The following is a 20,228-nucleotide window of genomic DNA, read 5'->3' as shown; positions in this document are numbered from 1 at the left end:
AAATAAACTAGGTGGAATGTAATTGAATTTAAGCATTTCCAACTTTATTAAGCCTCGTTTGGAACTAAGAAAATATTAGGAAAAGGAAAGAAAAAAATAAAAGAATCCTCCTTTTCAAGTCATGTTATCAAGTAAAATGAGAAAAAATAATATATATATATATATATATATATATATTTATGAACAAAAATTTAATTTTACACGTCCTTAATATTTTATTTTTTAAAATTTTTAGTCATGTTAAAATAAACTTTTAGTTTTGATAGTATTTCATAGAGAAGGAAAATGTAAAAATAAATAAATAAATAAGTTTCCTCCTTATTTTCTTTTCCTTTTTTTTCCTACATAAAATCCTTGATCCAAATGTACCTTAATAGAACGCACTTTTCTGAATCTGAAATTTTGTGGCATAGATTTTCAGGCTAAACCTCTTCTTTAAAAAAATCTATGTTAAAACTTTACATTGTTTGGATAGCTTAGACACAAGAATTAAAATTTATCTCAAGAACTAAAATTTATTCAAATATAGACTAACAAAAATGAAAGCTCAATAGCATGTAAAATTAAATATAACTATTACTTACAAATTTATAATTTTTTTTCACTTTTCATGATAAGCCAATATGGAAAAGGAAAATTCTTTAATATTTTTCTTCTTCAAGAAAGCATTCAACACTTTCATACATAAAGATGTCCACAACCTAAATTTTGTATGAACCACATAAAGTTTAAAAGCTACGTGTTAGGGAGTGACAATCTAATGGGGAAAAGGGAGAGTGAGACACTGCTATAATTGTATTCTCCAAAAATTTAGAATGAATATATGATTATTTGTGTTATCGTCTGTATGATTATTCTCTTGTAGTTGAATAATACAAGTAGTCCTTTTCATTGTGGTATTTTGTTGCCTTAGATTGTGATGTCTCTAATTGTTATAGTCTTATTCGGTGTATAAGAATATATTGCTCATGTGATATCCTATTGCTTCTTGTTTTTCTTGAGTATTGAGACTCACCAGGTGCTCGTGATTGCAGGCTTGAATGTGTCAGACTTGACTGACTTGTCCAGAGAGAGCTCTCAACGAGTGCCACACGGCCCTTACTTGAATCTCATTTTGAGGGTCCGTGACACTAGGCATAATATTTATTTTAGTCGCACATTTTTAAAACCCGAGTGTTTAAACTTATATTTAATGTAAGAATAACTAATTGTCTTTCCTAAACAGTGGGGGGTAAAAACACAAATTTCTTAACCACTAGAACATTATTTGCCTTCATCTCATATGGAGGAAAAAAAATTCCTACAATAATTTGGGACGAGAATAGAAAGCTATCCATTTGCAGTTCCCTCAGTATCTGAAAGTTCTTGCCATACTGATATCCCCCTTTCGACTAATACACAAGGATTTTCATAGTGGAATTTTCACTGAACCAAAATAAAATTACTGAACAATTTAGAAACCAATCACCAACAATAAAATGAACTGAAGCATTCCTTCATCTAAAATGAAGGCTAGCAAAAAATAAGATCTTTGTAAAGATTCTTTCCATTTTTTGGATGAACAAATAATTATATTAAGAAAGGGAGTTGGTACATAAGAGGATAACATATCCTCCACTAAAGGAAAAAAAGAAAAAACAGAAGAAGAAAAGAAACCAAAAACAGTTGTAAAAAAGAAAAAACTAATGAAGAGCAGCTGTCCAGTCCCTCTGCAGCTTGGTCAATGACTCTCATCTGAAGAAAAAATTTCCAATTTTTTTGAAACATTAAGAATTTGTATTCAATTCATCATGTCTAAAAAACACACAAAAAAGCCTATGGCATTGCATATATGAAGTGTAAACTAACTAGTTGGGGGGCTCTTATCAGCAGATGGCAGTGCCTTGCCAGCAGATGCAGTAGAGCTTGCCGAATCTTCAGCTTCAGCAAGTTTTCGTAGTCTCTCTTGGAGGGCCCGAACTCTATCCTCAGTCTTCCTGAGCTTTCTCCATCTGTATGTAGTCCAGAGACCAAATCCACCATACACAACAATATAGGATGCCCATACATAAGGATAAGTTTCTGCATGCTCTTTGATTTTTCGATACTGCTCTTCAATTGATCCTATCCATCCAACAGCTGGAGGACTTGTTGGATGTTCTTCTTCTTCTTTTTGCAGAGTAGTCATTCTTCCTTCTTTTCAATCTGTCTGAATACTTCAAAATTAAGAAGAAACAGAGAAAGTACAAATAAAAATATAAACAGAAGTAAACATTTAGGTTTTTTAAACCAGGGGGTGGTATTACTCAGACACTTGACTGTGTGTGTGGGGAAAACGACATTAAGAGTGAGCAGGAAAAATTTTATAGGTCCAGTCTCTGAGAAAGTTTAAGAAATTCCGGTAGTAGCCTGGCCAACCATGATAATTTAATTTCACAATAAAGGGCAGCCCCGGGTCACAAAACTCCCACATATGAGGGGTCCGGGGAAGGGGCAGATCATAATGGGTCTATAGTACACAGCCTTACCTTGCATTTTTGCAAGAGGTTGTTTCTCCATGCACCACAACTACACAAAAATTGAAGTCCAACTTCTATTAGGACCATAAATGAACTAATGAAGTACAGAATCAGACCTTTTTTCCGGCGGCTGGCCACTTGAACTTCTGTTACAACCACAGCCAATAAAAGCATGCACATAAGGACTGAGGTCGCAACAGAAGTTGATGTGCGCAGGGGTCATATTCTTTACTTGTTCTTCAAGAAATTAGTGAGTTTTGGGTAGCAGTGGATTACTTGACTGTAGTCCTAATATGTCTGCAAGGTTGCACTTTATGAATGAGTTGGCCAGTGTTTACTTCTCTGTAGTCCAAGATAATGTTTGGGTTGGGATTTATTGTTATTAGGAAATCAGGTGATAAGTTGGGAAGGTCATGGCTTACTACTCAGACGAGAAATTTTGATTTTTTTATTCAAGATGCTGTTTTTTGAGATATTCCTTTCTACGGTGACCTGGAATTGGCTAGTTTGAACACGTATTGATAGGTTTCTTTTACTAAATGATGGGAAAAGATTTTTCTGCGACTTAATAGGATGAAGATTTTTTTTTTATAGGGATATTCCTTAGTCTATGATCACCTGTAATAGGCTATTTTTTACGCATTGCTAGGTTTCGTTGACTGAAGATTCAGCTCAGAATTTTCCAAAAGATATTTGGATGACCACAATTAAGAATCATTAAGGCATGTACTTGAATTAAATAGGCTGTTTTAGCATGGTTTATCAAAATTTTGAATAAATTTTTGTTACAAATTCTTGAGTAGGCTCTAGGGGTCTTAAGAGTTTTGCAATCCTAACACATGGTTTCGGCTTATCTTTCTGACTAAGAGGAAACGTCTATTAACTTGGATGCAACTATGAAAATGTAATGGCGATAGTTGTGGTTGGCTCGAATAGTATTAATGGTGGTGTTCTCGAACCTAAGATGTATGATCAATAGATCCTTGGTGGTTACTCATATGTGATAGAGAACACTTCGGAAGCATGACTTTGGGGAAAACCAAGTGAGCGGCCTACCTCCCCTGGTATCCTATTGAGTACTAAGTGAGCATCCTAAGAAGCACTCAAGGGCGGACTCGTGACATCCTCAAGGGGTGTCCTAGGCTTTCGTATGAAATTGAGAGCCCCGTGGATGATCCATTGGAAATGAGATTGCATAGCACTCTCAACCCAAAGGTTTGATGTCCATCCCACTTGGGTTGTGGGCTATCCTGTTAGGTAGAGTCATTCTAGATCCAATTGGACTGTCGAGGGATGTGAATTCTTCACAAGTCCTACTTGAGTCATGTATGGTGTCACTTCCCCCGTAGTCCCAACTAGTGGGTGGTCAGTGATAGGTACGCAGACATGAGGTTGTACTATGGGGATGAGAGTTACCCTTAGCATTGGTGGAATGTGAATTTTATCTCCCTTATTGTTCGAGTTTGGGTTCCTCAGTGATGACCTTAGTTGGTTCAAGGGTCTTTGTGTCGTGAAACTTGACCACTGGGTTAGACACTTGAGCGCATCCTCAAATGAGGATGAATACGACTGGGCTAGACTTGGTCTAGTCTTGCTACATGAGCGTGACTCCTTGACACTTTGGGCAAATATAGGCATGGGTGATCCCTTTTGGCCTTTAAAATCTCCACGTCTGTGATAGTTGGTATCAAAGCGGATCTCTCAATCTTGAATGAATATGAGATTAATACTGTGGGCATCAATTCAATTGGGGGAATTCAGTTTGTGACATTAAGTAGGGGAAGGAGCAAGCTATCTTTGAGTAGGTTCTTGTCTCACACTCCCCTCTTGCTATGTGACCTTTTGTGGTAAATGAAGTGAATGTTGGCCTTAAGTATATATCTTGCAAACATTACGATACTTGACGGTGCCTTGTACACTTGAGAAGGGATGAAAGTGGTTGAGGGGAATGAAGATAAGAATACCTTGTGCCCTTGAAGTGGGTACTATAGACACACTTTAGGAGTTGTCCTATTGTGGTTGGCATTAGAGCTCAGATGGTTATTCATTGAGACTCTGTGGTGTCCTCGTTCCAAAGACTTAGGTGATATTCTTTGATATGGTGGAAATGGACAATTGCAAACGCTTGCCCAAAGGATGCCTTTAACAAAACTTGTGATGTTCGAACCTATAGAGAGAGAGGTGACATTCTTAGATCTATGAGGAAGAATGAATTGTGAACGCCTTGGACAGATAGTCCTTGAGCCACCAATGTGGCTCTATGTTGGTCATAGTGGTGACATTTACCTAACAAGTATGCAATTGAAGGGAACCAAGAATATTGCTCCTTGGACTTCGTTGGAACCCAAAGATGCTTTTATGATTTGAGTTCCAACTGAAACACGGTTGGAGATCGACAATATGGAATTGACAGGAGCGCTTCAACATCGTTGGCCTTTCGACCTTATCAATGACTCATGCTAAAGGGCATTGGGAAGAGTTTTTCTAGAGGGCATTTGAGTCACGTCTAGCAGGCACATGTCCTATTTGGCCAAATGCCCTTTCTTTTTAGTTGTAGCTGTGCAGGTTTGTGCAGCACAACTAAGCCAAGCAACCACCTTTCAAATGAAAGTTGTGTCTAAGCAAGTGGGCAAAAAGATCATAATGTTACCACAATGGACTCTAGTTGAGATTTTTTACCTGAGCTTGAATCTAGAGGACTCATGGTTGTCCTATGGTTGGATGGTTAATTTCGGAAGTTGTGGAATTCATGAACATGTTGTATGCACCATGAGGAATTGGGTCATGAACCCCGGATGTTGAGATTGTTCATGTTCTGGGAATTTCTTTTGGTGTGTACTCATCCTTTAGAATGGCATGTCAAAAGAATCATGCTAGGTTGTCTTGCTACACATGGTAACCACATGGGTTTGAGATTAAGTGTATTGGAAGAGAATCCAAGATTTGAGCTCAACTTTGGAGTTGTGTCTTGTAAGACTCTCGGGTGGGGACTCATTTTGGAAATAGAAGGATGGTTTCGAGCTTTATCATTTCCTTTGTTGGTTAACTACAAAGTAGGTTGGTGATTGATCAAACTTGGAGAACCTCTAAAAGGGGATCTATCCTTGGAAGTGTAAGGTTGGTATGGAACCTTGAGTGTGTATTCAAATATCGGAATCTTTACAAGTTTTGAGAAATAGAGCAGTTTTGATTTGATCTGTGGTCGATTCTTACTACAAGAAGTGACTTGTATCATCCGTTAGAAGATGGTGTTAGTGCAGATATCAGAATTGGGTTATGAGGACTAACGTGACCAAAATGGGGCTTTCATGTTGGCTGCTCTTTGTACTAAGTTGAAAAATGAATTCCAGTTGGTTTAAAATTGAGTTTGGCTTTGTGAGGTTGTTTGCCTCAATGTGTGTGATGAATTGTCTTCTACACTCTAATAAGAAGAAGAATTTGAAGGGGAGCTTAGGCCCAACGGTAAGGTTTTCGTCATGTGACCTGGGGGTCATGGATTCGAGACATGGAAACAACCTCTTGCAAAAAATGCAAGGTAAGGTTGCATACTATAGACCCATTGTGGTCCGCCCCTTCCTCGAACCCCGCATACGCAGGAGCTTTGTGCACCAGGCTGCCCTTTTTACTCTAATAAGAATATGGGTTTAAAGAGACAAGGTGGCAATACAGATCCATATCAAGGATTGTGAGTTTGAGTTCAGAGAAGGGTGTTGCCATCTTTTGAATTGTTAGTATGTTGGTTGGCAGTCAACTTATGGTTGAGCTTTAGTCTTAGATGTGAGAAGTCCTAAGATGGATCAAAGATCTAATGCAATACTCAGAAAAATTGCTTTTGGCTTTAAATCTAGGTCTAGGTTGAAGACCTATAGGGTCATGGATATGTTTTGCAAGAGCCTTTGGATCAAATTGGGATTAAGTCTATAGTTAGATTTAGGACAAGTTTGTCAATTGTGAAGAGTTTTAGATTGTGACTAGCCCGAAGCCTCTTGTTTGTGGTTTTGGAAGAGTTACTTGAAATTAGATCGTGTATGAACATCAACAAGGATATTAATAGGATTGAATGGGGAAAATGTCTGGGTCTTAACCCAACCTTGACACATGGTTTCGGCTTATGTTTCTGACTTGAGGGCACGTCTATTAACTTGGATGTGACTATGGAGATGTCATGGGGATGTTCCGGTATGTCACTATGACATTGTGATTGGTTCGAATAGTACTAATGGTGGTGTTCTTGAACCTAAAATGTACGATCAATGGATCCTTGGTGGTTACTCGTATGTGAGCAAGAATACTTTGGAGACATGACTTTGGGGGAACACCAAGTGAGCGGTCTACCTCTTCCGACATCTTAGTAAGTACTAAATGAGCATCCTAAGGAGCACTCAACGGAGGGCTCTTGACATCCTCAAGGGGTGTCCTGGGTTTTTCAAGGATTGAGAATTTGAGAGCCCCATGGATGATCCATTTGGGAATGAGATCACGTAATACTCTCGACCTAGAGGTTTGACATCCGTCCCACATGGGTTGTGGGCTATCCTATTAGGCAAAGTCATTCTAGATCCAGTTGGACTATCGAGGGGTGTGAATCCTTCATGTCTCCTGTTCAAGTCATGTATGATATCACTTCCCTTAGTCACGGCTAGTGGGTGGTGTTGGGCTTTTGTGGAGCATAGTTGCGTTAAATCTGGATGATGACCCAACCTTTCTTTAATAAGAGATTTCTATCCTAAGGCTTAGTCCATGGAGCGAAGGATTGGGCCGTAAGCCCAAGCCGTACTCGTGGGGGGGAAAAATTTTTGGGCCCGTTTTGTAGCCTATTCGAAACCCTGTGTGCCGCATATAAAATGATTGTTTTTGGGTGATTAGGGTAAGCGGTCACACTTCGCGAGAGAGCGAGAGAGAGAGAGAGAGAATTGTACCACCGCACTCTCTGTATTTTTTTTTCTTCCTAATAATAGTGAAATCCCTGCAACTCCGTGAACATAGGCAAAATTTCCGAACCACGTAATCACTGTCTTGTGCATGTGATTGATTTTTCCTTGACGTGTATTCTTTCTCTATTTTGTTTCTCACAAGTTTCGGGAATTTGTTGTTAATTCCCAATAACTAGTATCAGAGCCTAGGGTTAGGTTCGAGTGGGAGCAATGGCAGAGGAAGCAAGAAAGGTGTCTAGAATAGAAAAGTTTGATGGCATAGACTTTGGATTCTAGAGGATGCGGATCGAAGATTATCTCTATGGGAAGAAGTTACATCTGCCGCTTCTAGGAGAAAAACCTACTACTATGAAGGACGAGGAATGGACTCTCCTTAACAGACATGTACTGGGAGTTATAAGATTAACTCTGTCTAGGTCTGTTGCACACAACGTTGTGAAGGAGAAGACTACAGCAGATCTAATGAAGGCTTTGTCTCGTATGTATGAAAAACCATCAGCAAATAACAAGGTACATCTGATGAAGAAATTGTTTAATTTGCAGATGGCAGAGAATGCAACAGTAGCACAACATCTGAATGAGTTTAATACTATTACAAATCAATTATCGTCTGTAGAAATTGATTTTGATGATGAGATTCGTGTACTGATCGTTTTGACCTCGTTGCCAAACAGTTGGGAGGCAATGAGGATGGCAGTAAGCAACTCTACTGGAAAAGAAAAACTGAAGTATAATGATATACGAGATTGAATTCTGGCTGAGGAGATTAGCAGAAAAGATGCGGGTGAAATCTCGGGATCTGATTCTGCCCTAAACCTTAAGACAATAGGCAAAGGTAATGACCAAAATTCAGATCGAGGTAGATCAAAATCCAGAAACTATAATCGAAACAAAAGTAAATCTAGATCTGGCCAAAAGGAACGATGCTGGAACTCCAGGAAAATGAGTCACTTTAGGAGACAATGCAAAAGTCTTGAGAAGAAGAATGAGAATGATTCTACTAATGCTGTAACAAAAGAGGTACATAATGCACTACTTCTTGCAGTAGACAGTCCACTTGATGATTGGGTTTTGGACTCAGGAGCTTCGTTTCATACCACTTCACACCATGAAATCATACAGAACTATGTAGCAGAAGATTTTGGTAAGGTGTATTTGGCTGATGGTACAGCCTAGGTTGTTGTGGGTATGGGAAACGTCTGGATGTTATTGTCGAATGGGTCTGTTTGGTTACTAGAGAAGGTACGACATATTCCTAACCTGAGAAGGAACTTGATTTCTATCGGACAACTTGATGATGAAGGACATGCAATGTTGTTTGCTGGTGGCACGTGGAAGGTTACAAAGGGAGCTAGAGTATTGGCTCGTGAAAAGAAATCTGGTACTCTATACATGACCTCAAGTCCAAGTGACACAATTACAGTTGCTAAAGCAAGTACTGATACAAGCTTATGGCACCGCAGACTTGGTCACATGAGTGAGAAAGGGATGAAGATGCTGCTGTCAAAAGGGAAACTACCAGAATTGAAGTCCGTTAATTTTGACTTGTGTGAAAGTTGCATCTTAGGAAAGCAGAAAATGGTGAGTTTCTTGAAAAGTGGCAGAACACCAAAGGCTGAAAAATTGGAGTTAGTGCACACAGATTTGTGGGAGCCTTCTCCCGTTGCATCCCTTGGAGGTTCAAGGTACTACATTACTTTCATTGATGACTCAACCAGAAAGGTATAAGTTTATTTTCTAAAAAATAAATATAATGTATTTGAAACTTTTAAAAAGTGGAAGGCTATGGTTGAGACAGAGACAGGTTTGAAAGTAAAGTGTTTGAGGTCAGACAATGGAGGAGAGTACATAGATGGAGGGTTCAGAGAGTACTGGTGCTGCACATGGAATCAGAATGGAAAAGACCATTCCTGGGACACCACAGCAGAATGGTGTGGCTGAGCGCATGAACAGAACTCAATGAGCGTGCTAGGAGTATGAGGTTGCAATGTTGCATGTTGGACTACCAAAAACTTTCTGGACTGATGTTGTTAGTACTGCAACTTATCTAATAAACCGAGGACCTTCAGTTCCCATGGAGTTCAGACTTCCTGAAGAGGTTTGGAGCGATAAAGAGGTAAAGTTTTCTCACTTAAAAGTTTTTGGTTGTGTTTCTTATGTTCATATTGATTATGATGCTTGTAGTAAACTTGATGCAAAGTCCAAAATAAGTTATTTCATTGGCTATGGTGACGAGAAATTTGGCTATCGGTTTTGGGATGAACAAAATAGGAAAATCATCAGAAGTAGAAATGTGATATTTAATGAACAGGTTATGTACAAGGACAAGTCAACTGTAGTGTCAGATGTCACAGTGATAGATGAGAAGAAATCGGAGTTTGTTAACTTAGATGAGTTGATTGAAAGTACTGTCCAAGAAAGGGGTAAAGATGATAAGGAGAATGTAGAATCACAGGCAAATTAGAATACACCTGTAGTTGCAGTCCGTAGATCTTCCAGGACCATTAGACCTCCACAGCGTTATTCACCTGCTCTAAATTATCTCCTGCTAACTAATGGTGGTGAATCAAAGTGTTATGATAAAGCCTTACAGGATGAAAGTTCAAGCACGTGGGAGTTAGCCATGAAGGATGAGATGGATTCCTTGTTGGGGAATCAGACATGGGAGACGTGGGAGTTATTCATTTTACTGTTATATGTAAATGATATGCTCATTGCAGGGTCTAGCATTGAGGAGATTAATAATCTGAAGAAGCAATTGTACATTGAAGGATTTTGGGAGTTGCAAAGCAAATTCTTGGAATGAGAATCATTAGAGACAATGCTAATGGTACATTGAAGCTTTCACAGTCAGAATGTGTGAAGAAAATTCTCAGCAGGTTCAACATGAATGAAGCTAAACCAGTGAGCACACCCCTGGGTAGTCATTTCAAAACTAAGCAAGGAACAGTCACCGAAGACAGAAGAAGAAAGTGACCATATGAGCAAGGTGCCCTATGCCTCAGCTATTGGTAGCTTGATGTATGCTATAGTGTGTACAAGGCCAGACATTGCACATGCAGTGGGAGTTGTGAGTAGATTCATGAGTAGGCCAGGAAAGCAGCATTGGGAGGCAGTCAAGTGGATTCTGACATATCTAAGGGGTTCATCAGATACATGTCTTTGCTTCACAGGTACAAGTTTGAAACTGCAAGGTTATGTAGACGCTGATTTTGCTGCTGGTGATAATGATAGTAGAAAGAGTACTACTGGGTTTGTATTTACTCTGGGTGGTACAGCTATATCTTGGACTTCAAATTTACAAAAGATTGTTACTTTGTCTATTACAGAAGCTGAGTATGTTGCAGCAACAGAAAATGGAAAGGAGATGATTTAGTTACATGGTTTCTTAGACGAATTAGGTAAGAAGCAGAAGATGGGCATTCTACACAGTGACAGTCAGAGTGCAATTTTTCTTGCCAAAAATTAGGCTTTTCATTCAAAGTCGAAACATATACAAACAAAATACCACTTTATTCGTTACCTTGTTGAAAATAAGCCGGTAATACTTGAAAAGATCTGTGGATCTAAGAACCCAGCAGATATGTTGACTAAGGGTGTTACTATTGAGAAGCTGAAGCTGTGTGCAACTTCAGTTGGTCTTCTAACTTGAGGACACGAGGATGAGTTGCAGGGATGAGGGATTGTTCATTTGGAGGATTGCAGTCAATATTGGTGATTGAACTAGTCTCCAAGTGGGAGATTTGTTAGGCTTTTGTGGAGCCTAATTGCGTTAAATTTGGATGATGACCCAATTTTTCTTTAATAAGAGATTCCTATCCTAAGGCTTAGTCCATGGAGTGAAGGATTGGGCCGTAAGCCCAAGCCGTACTCGTAGGGGGGGGAATTTTTGGGCTCGTTTTGTAGCCCATTCAGAACTCTGTGCGCCGCATATAAAATGATTGTTTTTGGGTGATTAGGGTAAGCGGTCACACTTTGGGAGAAAGCGAGAGAGAGAAAGTATTATACCACCGCACTCTCAGTATTTTTTTTTTTTTTTTCCTGATAATAGTGAAATCCCTACAACTCCGTGGACGTAGGCAAAATTGTCGAACCACGTAAATACTGTCTTGTGAGTGTGATTGATTTTTCTTTGGCGTGTATTCTTTCTCTATTTTGTTTCTCATAGGTTTTGGGAATTGTTGTTAATTCCCAACAGGTGGTTAGTGATAGGTACACTAACACGACGTTTTATAATGGTGATGAGAATTACCCTTAGTGTGGGTGGAATGCGAGTTTATATCCCTTACCATTCGAGTCAAAATTCCCTAGTGATGACCTTAGTTGGTTCAAGGGTCTTCTTGTCGTGCGACTTGACCACTGGATTAGACGATTAAGTGTTTACTCAAATGAGGATGAATAGGTTGGGCTGGACTTGGTGTAGTCTTGCCATTGCACAGGTGTGACTCCAGGACACTTTAGGCATATCTGGGCCAGGGTGATCCCTTTTAGCCTATGAAATCACCATATTCATGACACTTTGCCTTAAAATATTATTTATATTCTCAAGAGCGAGCATTGACCAATGGTAAGAGTGCTACACCAGAACAGTCAAACACACATGTTCAAGTCACGAAAACACACTCTACGGTTGTGGATGCCAAGCTACTTACATCATGCCCTCCCCAAACCCATGATATGACATAGGAACCTTATGCACTAGGTGTTGCGTTTAAACTTATTTTGAACTTCAAGTGAAACACCTCGATATTTTAAGAAAGTAAGATGTAACTCCCATAGCCTTGCCTAAGCAATTTTTCATCAGATACATATCTCTCTTTTTTCTCTTTTACTCTTTGATCTCTGCATTTTTCTTTTAAGCTAAATCATTCCCAAATTCCTGCACCTACGCCAACTTCTTTATCTTTTTATCTGGAGTTTTAATTAATCTACAAGCTACATAGATCAACAAACTCAACTTAGAAATATAAAAATGTGCATGGGTTCATAGAGGAAAGTAAGACAAATAAGGGAAAAAAGTAATGTCCAAAATCCTCTGAATTTATGCAAGGATTGTGCAGTCTCCAGGGCTGCAAACGAGCTGAGCCAAGCCGAGCTTTAGCATGCTGAATCTCGACTCGACAGGGTGAGAGCTTGGCTCATGCTCGTGCTCGACTCGGTTCGAGAATAAAAATATTGGCACAAGCTTGAGCTCACGAACGACTCATTAGCAGGCTCAGGTTCGAGTTCAGGCTCAGGTTCACGCTGAAATATATAAATGACCTAAGAATAACAATTTCCACCTTTTTTTTTTGAAATAATAAATATCATTACCAATGACTCAACTCACCAATGAAATCATCAAGAAATTGATCTATCGATATTCATCCAAGAAAATTTCTAGATGCAATGGATGTGTTAATATAACAAATCCTTTGAATTGGAACGACTTCCTAGGAAATAATTTGAGGATATGATTTACTTAAAACACAAACGTCTTTACATCAGTTCCTCATTCATGGCCGCTCAATAAAATCACATATACCAAATTAAAACAAGTTGTAAATTCATTACAATTAAACTATTACCGAAAACATCATTACAAATTATCAGAGTCAAATCATTCTGAATCGATCATAGATTCCATGAACCCAAAAAACCAAATCGCATCAAGAAAACAACATGCCATTCTCAAATTATGAAACCTAACCAACAAAGGATTTGCAACCTCTAAAATCATGCCCGGACCAAAACACAAGCGAAATGTAAAGCAAACTTAGAGAACGAATCGAAGACGATGGGTGTGTGCGAGAGAGAGAGAGAGAGAGAGAGACTGACCTGTCGAATAGAGAAAGAGATGTATCGAGAGAGGATTGATGGATGGTCGGATTGAGAGAGAGAGAGAGAGTGATCTCCTTTGTGGTGGCCGATCTCCTTCATGGATGATCTCCTTCGTGGTCAATGATTATCCTTTGTGGTTGTTCGTAGAAGAGTGGAAGGAATGGAGAAGGCGTAGGCCAAAGGATGATCTTATAGGAGGAGAATTGCTGAACTGAAGAAGGCAAAAGGGCGAAGCCGTAGGCCGCATGCTGCGTTCAGTGTGCGCAATGTGTAGAAGTTGCGTGATTCGTGAATCATAAATGGAGAGGAGGGCTGGAGGGGCAACCAGGCAAACATTGACCAATTGAACCATAGTTCATCTAATAGGTTTCATAATTTGGGCTAGATTAATTTGGGCCGTTTTCATTAACTTAGGCCGAGATTTGCTCCTTTTATCTTTGGGGGGTTGGGTCAATATTGGACTCTTGCCTATTAATGAGCCCCTTACCAAACTCCTTAAGGAGCCTATTCAAGTCCGTTATCGAGCCACTCACAAGTTTAAACGAGTCGAGCCTAATTGTGCTCACGCTCGGCTCGTTTACAAACTGAGCCTAAAACTTGGGCTTGAGACTCGCTCATTTAGATAATAAACGAGCTCTTACCGAACCGAGCTCTCAAGTGGTTTGGTTCATTTACAGCCCTAGCAGTCTCAAATAAATCATTCAATTAGATGGTGATTACAATGTAAGATGTCAACATCTACTAATATCTGTATGTTATTTTTGTCTTTGGTAAATTTTATGTCATTAACTTCCAAGCCAGATGTGTTGCAGCATACCATAAGTATCAGTATTATTGACACAAAAGAAAAAGGAGAAACTAGGGTCGAGGAACAAGAAACAACAATGCCTACTACAATGTCTTTTACAATACTTTTTTCCATTTTCTTTTTGTCACAAAAATCTCCCACAATTCCATTGCCTACGGCAGCTTTCAAATAACTGCTACCAGTATATAAAGGCAAATAAAATGAATACAACAATAAAAACTGTTCTTGCAATGCATTCATACACATATCAGCATTGTGTAACCTAGCTCAACTCTTGTGGCTTGGCTGAAGAAGCATTGAGTTTGCACCCACTGAAAAAAATTTTAAAGATCCACCACAGGTGGGACTTATGGGTTTGCAGTGAAATCTTAATCAGTGGTGGGTGAAGAAGCCATCTTCAATAACGTTTATGAATAACAGTCGGCCTCTAGGTACTAGACTCCTCTAATATTAACTCCCCTGACATGTTCAAGTTTCCAGTTTATTTGGTTATAACTTGGTTGATTTAAGAAAATATCATGGATTATGCAACTGAACTAAAAATAACAGTCAAACAAAATCAGGAGCACTTGAAACATTAGGGCTAGTTCCCAAATCCAGTTGCATACTTGATAAATTACGGCTCGAGTGCGTTCGAATCTAGCAAGAAAGGCGCGTCATATCGCCATAGAAATATGAATGTTTTGAGGGACAGGGAGAAGTTCGTTCCGTACCTGGTCTGTGTGGGAAGAGCAACGAACTTCGTCACTTCGTCAGAGTGACCGCCTCCTGCGAATATGGTGTGGAAAAGGATAGAGAGATGAAGATTGAAAGGGATGAACATTAGGCAGAGAGAGAGAGAGAGAGAAGGACGTTCCGTACCTGGCTGTCGGAGACAACGTCAGCGTTTGGCATGCTCTGGCCGTCGACGACAAAGAGAGGGAGAGTTCTGACAGGGGTTTTGCCTGGGGCTTTAGGAGAGCACCTGCGCATAGATGCCGGCGGAGTGTACAAATGAAATTCTATTTATATTTGTTTAAATTTATTTAATTTTCAATTTAAGATTTAAAATTTATGTTGTTAAATATAATATTAAATTTTAAAATTTTTTTCTTATTTTTTCTTTATTTTACATAAAAATATAATTTTTGTTGGAAAATATAATATGCCCCATATTAAATAAATTTAATTTACAAATTAGCTTTGATATACCATAATTGTGGAAAATTTTTATGAAAATCACATCATTTGAATGAATTGAGACAAGCTATTATTTTAAGCACTTTAAAGTATTAACAAAAATTATAATTATAATTCTATAAAAAGTTACGCAAGTCTTCAAACCTGATTATTTTATTTAATTAAAGTACCAAGTAAATAATTATTGTCTAATATTATGACTTTTGGCTAGGGGTGGCAAAAAGGGTTGACGGACGAATCCGGATGGATGGTAAACAGATAGGGTCATAAACAGGTCAAATCTAAATGGATTGAGATTAAATGGGTCACAACTAATAAACCTTAATCCGCCCGTTTAATAACGGGGTGGGTCAAGGATTACCAGTTTAAAGGAAGTGCAGTAGTCAAAACGCAACATCTGCTACTGTTTTTGGAGATGTTGCTGAATATTGAAAGAAAATTAAAAAAAATACTCAAATTTTACTTTTGTGACAGTATTTTGGAACTATTGCTACACATAATGAAAAATACTTTGATTGTTATCAAAAGCTTCTTTTTGTTAGAGTCCTATGTAACATGGGCTTGTGATGACAGCGGCCTATGATGCTCAACATTTTTACTTTTTAATAGTTATAGTACACTTTTTTCTTTATTAGATATTTTGACAGATGTTGGATTTGAATTTGCATTGAATTTAGATTAGATATAATGTAAAATTATATTAAAATTTATCTAAATTCATCCAAATTCAAATCTAAAGTCGAAAAACCATGTTCTAAAACACAGTTTAATGTGAAATTAAACTCAAGAGGGAGAGAGATACCTAGATTTTAAATTTTTAAACCAAGAAAATGTTTAAAAGTAAGATGAATATAATAATAGATGAGGATAACCATCAAGCCTTAAGCAACCTCGATTTTTTTTTATTTAAGTGCAAAGAAAAAGGTGTGATTTAGTATATATAGTAAGTGGCAAGAATTTTTCTTATAGTTAAAAAGGTGTATATTTTACTTTAAAAGACTCAATTTAGCCCCATGGTGTGCTCCATAGGATCCACTCGCCTAACTAATGGATAAGTATAAATATATAATAATAAATTACTCAAATTTTTTAAAAAAATTTATTTGCATAAGATGCAAAAAATTGAAGTCAAAATTCAAAATGTTCATACTAAAAGTTTTAAGTTTGAATTTTAGAAAAGGTTAGAAGGGCTGAAGGGGTACGTTAGACCTGGCAAAGCGGATCGGGTCAGTTTATCCGTGGCAGATAAGGCGGATTATCGAGTGAAAAAATCATAATCCATATTCGACTCATTTAAGTGGCGGATTAAACGGTTTCGGGTCGGATAATCCATGGCAGATGGGCGGATAATCTGTCATTCTCAAATATAATTTTATTTATAATTTATTTTTTGTCATAATAATTTAAGTTGTATATGGTAACTTGCGATTAGTTTGTGTATTAATTTTTTTAGTAACTATATCAATCATTCAATCATTTATACTAATTAATAACTCCTGATTCATGCAAGTAAAATTGTAAACAATAAACATAATAAATTAATCTTGATCCAACTCAAAATAGAAACTCAAACTCAAACATAATAAATTAGTCCCAAGAAATTTCTGAAAATTTCGCAATCAAAAGGCACAACAATGCCAATTCTAAAGAATAATTTGCCACTTATGCATTTTAAGTGGCTTCATTCAAGAAAACATGATGTTCCAAAAGGTGAATTCTTCAAAATAAGATCTTTAGTTCCATTTAAAAATTTTGCACTCAAAAGGCACATTGCCTTTATGCCCATGGAAATGCCTAAATGATGACATTTCAAATTGAGGATTCTTCAAAATAAGACCTTTGGCTCCATTTAACAAAGCAGAGAAAGCCAAAAAAAAAATTGCAATAGTATTACTAGCTTAAATTTTTAAAGAGAAAATGGATTTATATTTAGAATATAGAATAATATTAGTAATAAATTGCCTTTGTTTTCCAGTTGACCAGGAGGTTAGATAACAAAAAAAAATAGAGACTAATCACCACTTGGACATTTTAACAAACATGTAACGAAACATGATATTGTAAAAAGTGAAATTTTTTAAGAGAAGAAAAGAAATAGAAAATGCTAATACAAGAAGACCACCCAAACTAGGTTTGAGCCAATCCATCATGGCGACTCTGAGCAACACCAGTAATGCCAAAACACCTTGTATTTAGCATCTAGTCCCAAATCAAGTCCATAGAAGACCCATGGTCTCAAAAAATCTGGGCATTTCTCTCCAACCAAATAACCAAAATAACAATGAAAGTAGAATTTCACGCCTTCCAAAATCTCTAAATTCAACCACCAAGAAATCCTCCAAAGAATAAGGGCACCCATAACACTTCCCAACAGGCCAAAAATCTTGTTCCAAAGACACCAAGCCACAGGACTGAGAATAAATGAGCACGGTCCTTATTACCATAGCTACACATGACACAAACATCTGAACATAAAGCCTAATAAGGTCTCTCAACCTGCAAGGCTACAACAAATCATTGGTGTTAACCCTATCAAGAATGGTGATCTACACAACACCTTTACTTTGAAGGAACTTTAGCTCTCCACAATTTATTGGCAAGATGAAAAAAATGATAAGATGTGTTCAGGAGAGTACAGAATCATTTACAAGAGAAAACACCATAATTATCCACACACCAATCCTAAAATCCCCACAATGGTAATAACAAGAAGAATCCAAGAACCACATGAGAGAGTTCCTCAAGCTCCCCATCATTAAGGTTAAAACAAAAAGTGAAAATCCCAAACAATGCTGCCAAACATACTAAAAAACTGATGAACATGGAAAGCAAAAAGCAGATTTGTAGAAGAGGAAGAAGAATACTTACAAATTCGAACTTCGACGCAGATGAACTCACGAACTCACAAACGCTCAAAGACGAGCTTGAGAGGAGCTCCTTCTGGTTTGAAAATGTCCACGATGAACTCGCGAAGCTCCTGACGAAGTGACGAACTCGCGAAGGGCTCCAGCTGGTTCGCAGTGTGGAAGACCAACTCACGAAGGCCAGAGAGCTTCGAAGGGTCGAAGAAGGAGGCCCGAATGAAGTCACTCTCTCCTCTCGTGCTGGCTCTCTGAACAGAGACGCTCGTCGCGCTCAAATGAAGAATCGAATAGGGCAGCAGGCAGCTAGGGCTCGAATTGAATAGGGCCGCGGGCATTAGGTGATTAGGGATTTAGGGTTGGGCCGGTTGGCCTGGGATTGGAGTGGGAGGGGCCGAGTAGGACGTGTGGGCCGTGCGGCCGTGGGCACTTGGGCAGTGGGCTCAATTGGCTGGCTGGGTTTGGAGTCTTTAGACTTCGGCTGTAACCTGTTGGGCTTTCCTAGGTTACTAATGTAAGCGGGTTGGTGGATATCCACCGGAGAAACCTGACTCGACCAGCTAAGGGAGGGCGGATATGAAAATGAAAAATCATGTTCGACTCGTTTAGCAAACGGATAATTATAAGTCGGTTAAAACGAGTCAGATGCGGTTCGAATTTACGGATTTTTATCTATTTTGCCAAGTTTAGGGTACGTAATAAGCTTTGAAATAGACTTTCTTCATTTATGTTATCCAAAACTATGTGGACTTTCAATAAATCAACACACACATAAGTATACAGGGAATGAGATGTCTATTAAAAAAGTAAAGGTTAAAGGTTAAAACGTCTTTATTCATAATCGTAAATTTAAACTCTACAAGGGATTAAAAGGAGTATCTAATGGGTCAAAAGACAAACCTTTCTCATTAATAATCATAACTAATACAAGTCGTCGTCAACGTTGGAAAAAGAAAAAATACAAAAGAAGGTAAAAACTCCAACCTACTAATGTTTGATAATAAATTACTTAAATTCAGGGATGGTACACAACCAAAGCCAAGTCAGTCACTACTAGAAAGCACTGCTCATTACAATATTGAAAGAAAAAAATGAGTCATCTTTATCTTTTTGTAGTTCACCACAATTCCTTGTAAATCATTGAGGAAAAGTTGATTAAATATTCAAAATGCTTAGTGTTTTAGTTCAAATCCTTGAATGGAGGAAAAGGTGAAGAAAATTTTTTAGATGTTCCTAGGTCAAGTCACACATGCATGATATTTCAAAGTAAACATGTGGACATGTGAAATTTTTTATTTATTTATTTTCGAAAAGACGGTGTAAAGATATGTTTGGTTTATGAAATCGTAGAATTAGAATTGAGATAAAATGAAGTCAAGACATAAATAGAAACAATAACAAACATTCTTATTATTATTATTTTATTTTATTTTTATTTTATATTTTTATTTTTATTTTTAGATTACATACCGAGTTTCCACGTGTCCGTTTTACGGTCCATACGACTAATCTCGCGCCCCTTGAAGCTGACCCCACAACTCCAAATGGAGGTAAATTTCAGGAATTCAGGGGCGGAAATGAACCCAAGAGGGTTTGAACACCTAATCTCGTGAGAGGCACTCCCGCAACCCACACTACCACCTAAACCACACCTTGGGGGTTATTATTATTATTATTATTTTATTTTTACTATTGATGGTGGTATTGCTTGTTGCGGTGACACGTAGTCGAGGCATGGTTGCTTGTGTGTATTTTTTTAGAATGTATTACTAAAAATTATAGTTGTATTTGAACGGAAAAAAGAGTCAAATGGAATAATATTCTTAACTCAACTAATCATATTTGGTTTTTTTCTAGTTTATGTTTGTAGGTGATTGACATCATTTTACAGGTAATTTGTTATGTTTGTTTTTGTTTGGTTTCGATTAGATGTAAGCATGTTTAGATTGTTTTAATTGGATAATGGTACTGGATTTTTTCTAGTATTAACTTTTATGCGTGCGATGGTTTTAATAGTTTATTTGTAAATCACATGTGTCCTACTTGTAATTACGGTATTTCTCCATCATAAGTAAGGGCTATTCATAAAATTGGGTTTTCGTGAATAAAAAAAAAAAAAAAAAAAACT

The 20,228-nt window shown here is 37.8% G+C and overlaps 1 protein-coding gene across 5 annotated transcripts; it reads right to left on the bottom strand.

Annotated features, from left to right (window-relative positions):
* Window positions 1–1,452: 1,452 nt before the first annotated feature.
* On the bottom strand, window positions 1,453–18,424 carry LOC131156560 (uncharacterized). Of its 5 annotated transcripts, none has more exons than XM_058110350.1 (5): window positions 18,108–18,424; window positions 14,922–15,024; window positions 14,669–14,828; window positions 1,849–2,195; window positions 1,453–1,734 (listed from the first exon to the last, which is right to left on the bottom strand). In XM_058110350.1, exons 4-5 carry the CDS (start codon window positions 2,165–2,167, stop codon window positions 1,721–1,723), a joined length of 333 nt encoding a protein of 110 aa, XP_057966333.1. In that variant the 5' UTR covers window positions 2,168–2,195; window positions 14,669–14,828; window positions 14,922–15,024; window positions 18,108–18,424; the 3' UTR covers window positions 1,453–1,720. The 5 variants fall into 5 exon arrangements, with proteins under 5 accessions (XP_057966333.1, XP_057966332.1, XP_057966331.1 ...); XM_058110349.1 differs by having other exon boundaries at window positions 1,849–2,188; window positions 14,774–14,828; XM_058110348.1 differs by having other exon boundaries at window positions 1,849–2,188; window positions 18,108–18,404.
* Window positions 18,425–20,228: the final 1,804 nt, after the last annotated feature.

This window comes from Malania oleifera, chromosome 5 (genome assembly GCF_029873635.1).
Source record: "Malania oleifera isolate guangnan ecotype guangnan chromosome 5, ASM2987363v1, whole genome shotgun sequence".
Classification (NCBI taxonomy): domain Eukaryota; kingdom Viridiplantae; phylum Streptophyta; class Magnoliopsida; order Santalales; family Ximeniaceae; genus Malania; species Malania oleifera.
Note: the sequence above shows the minus strand (reverse complement) of the source record. Positions and strands in the feature narration are given on the sequence as shown.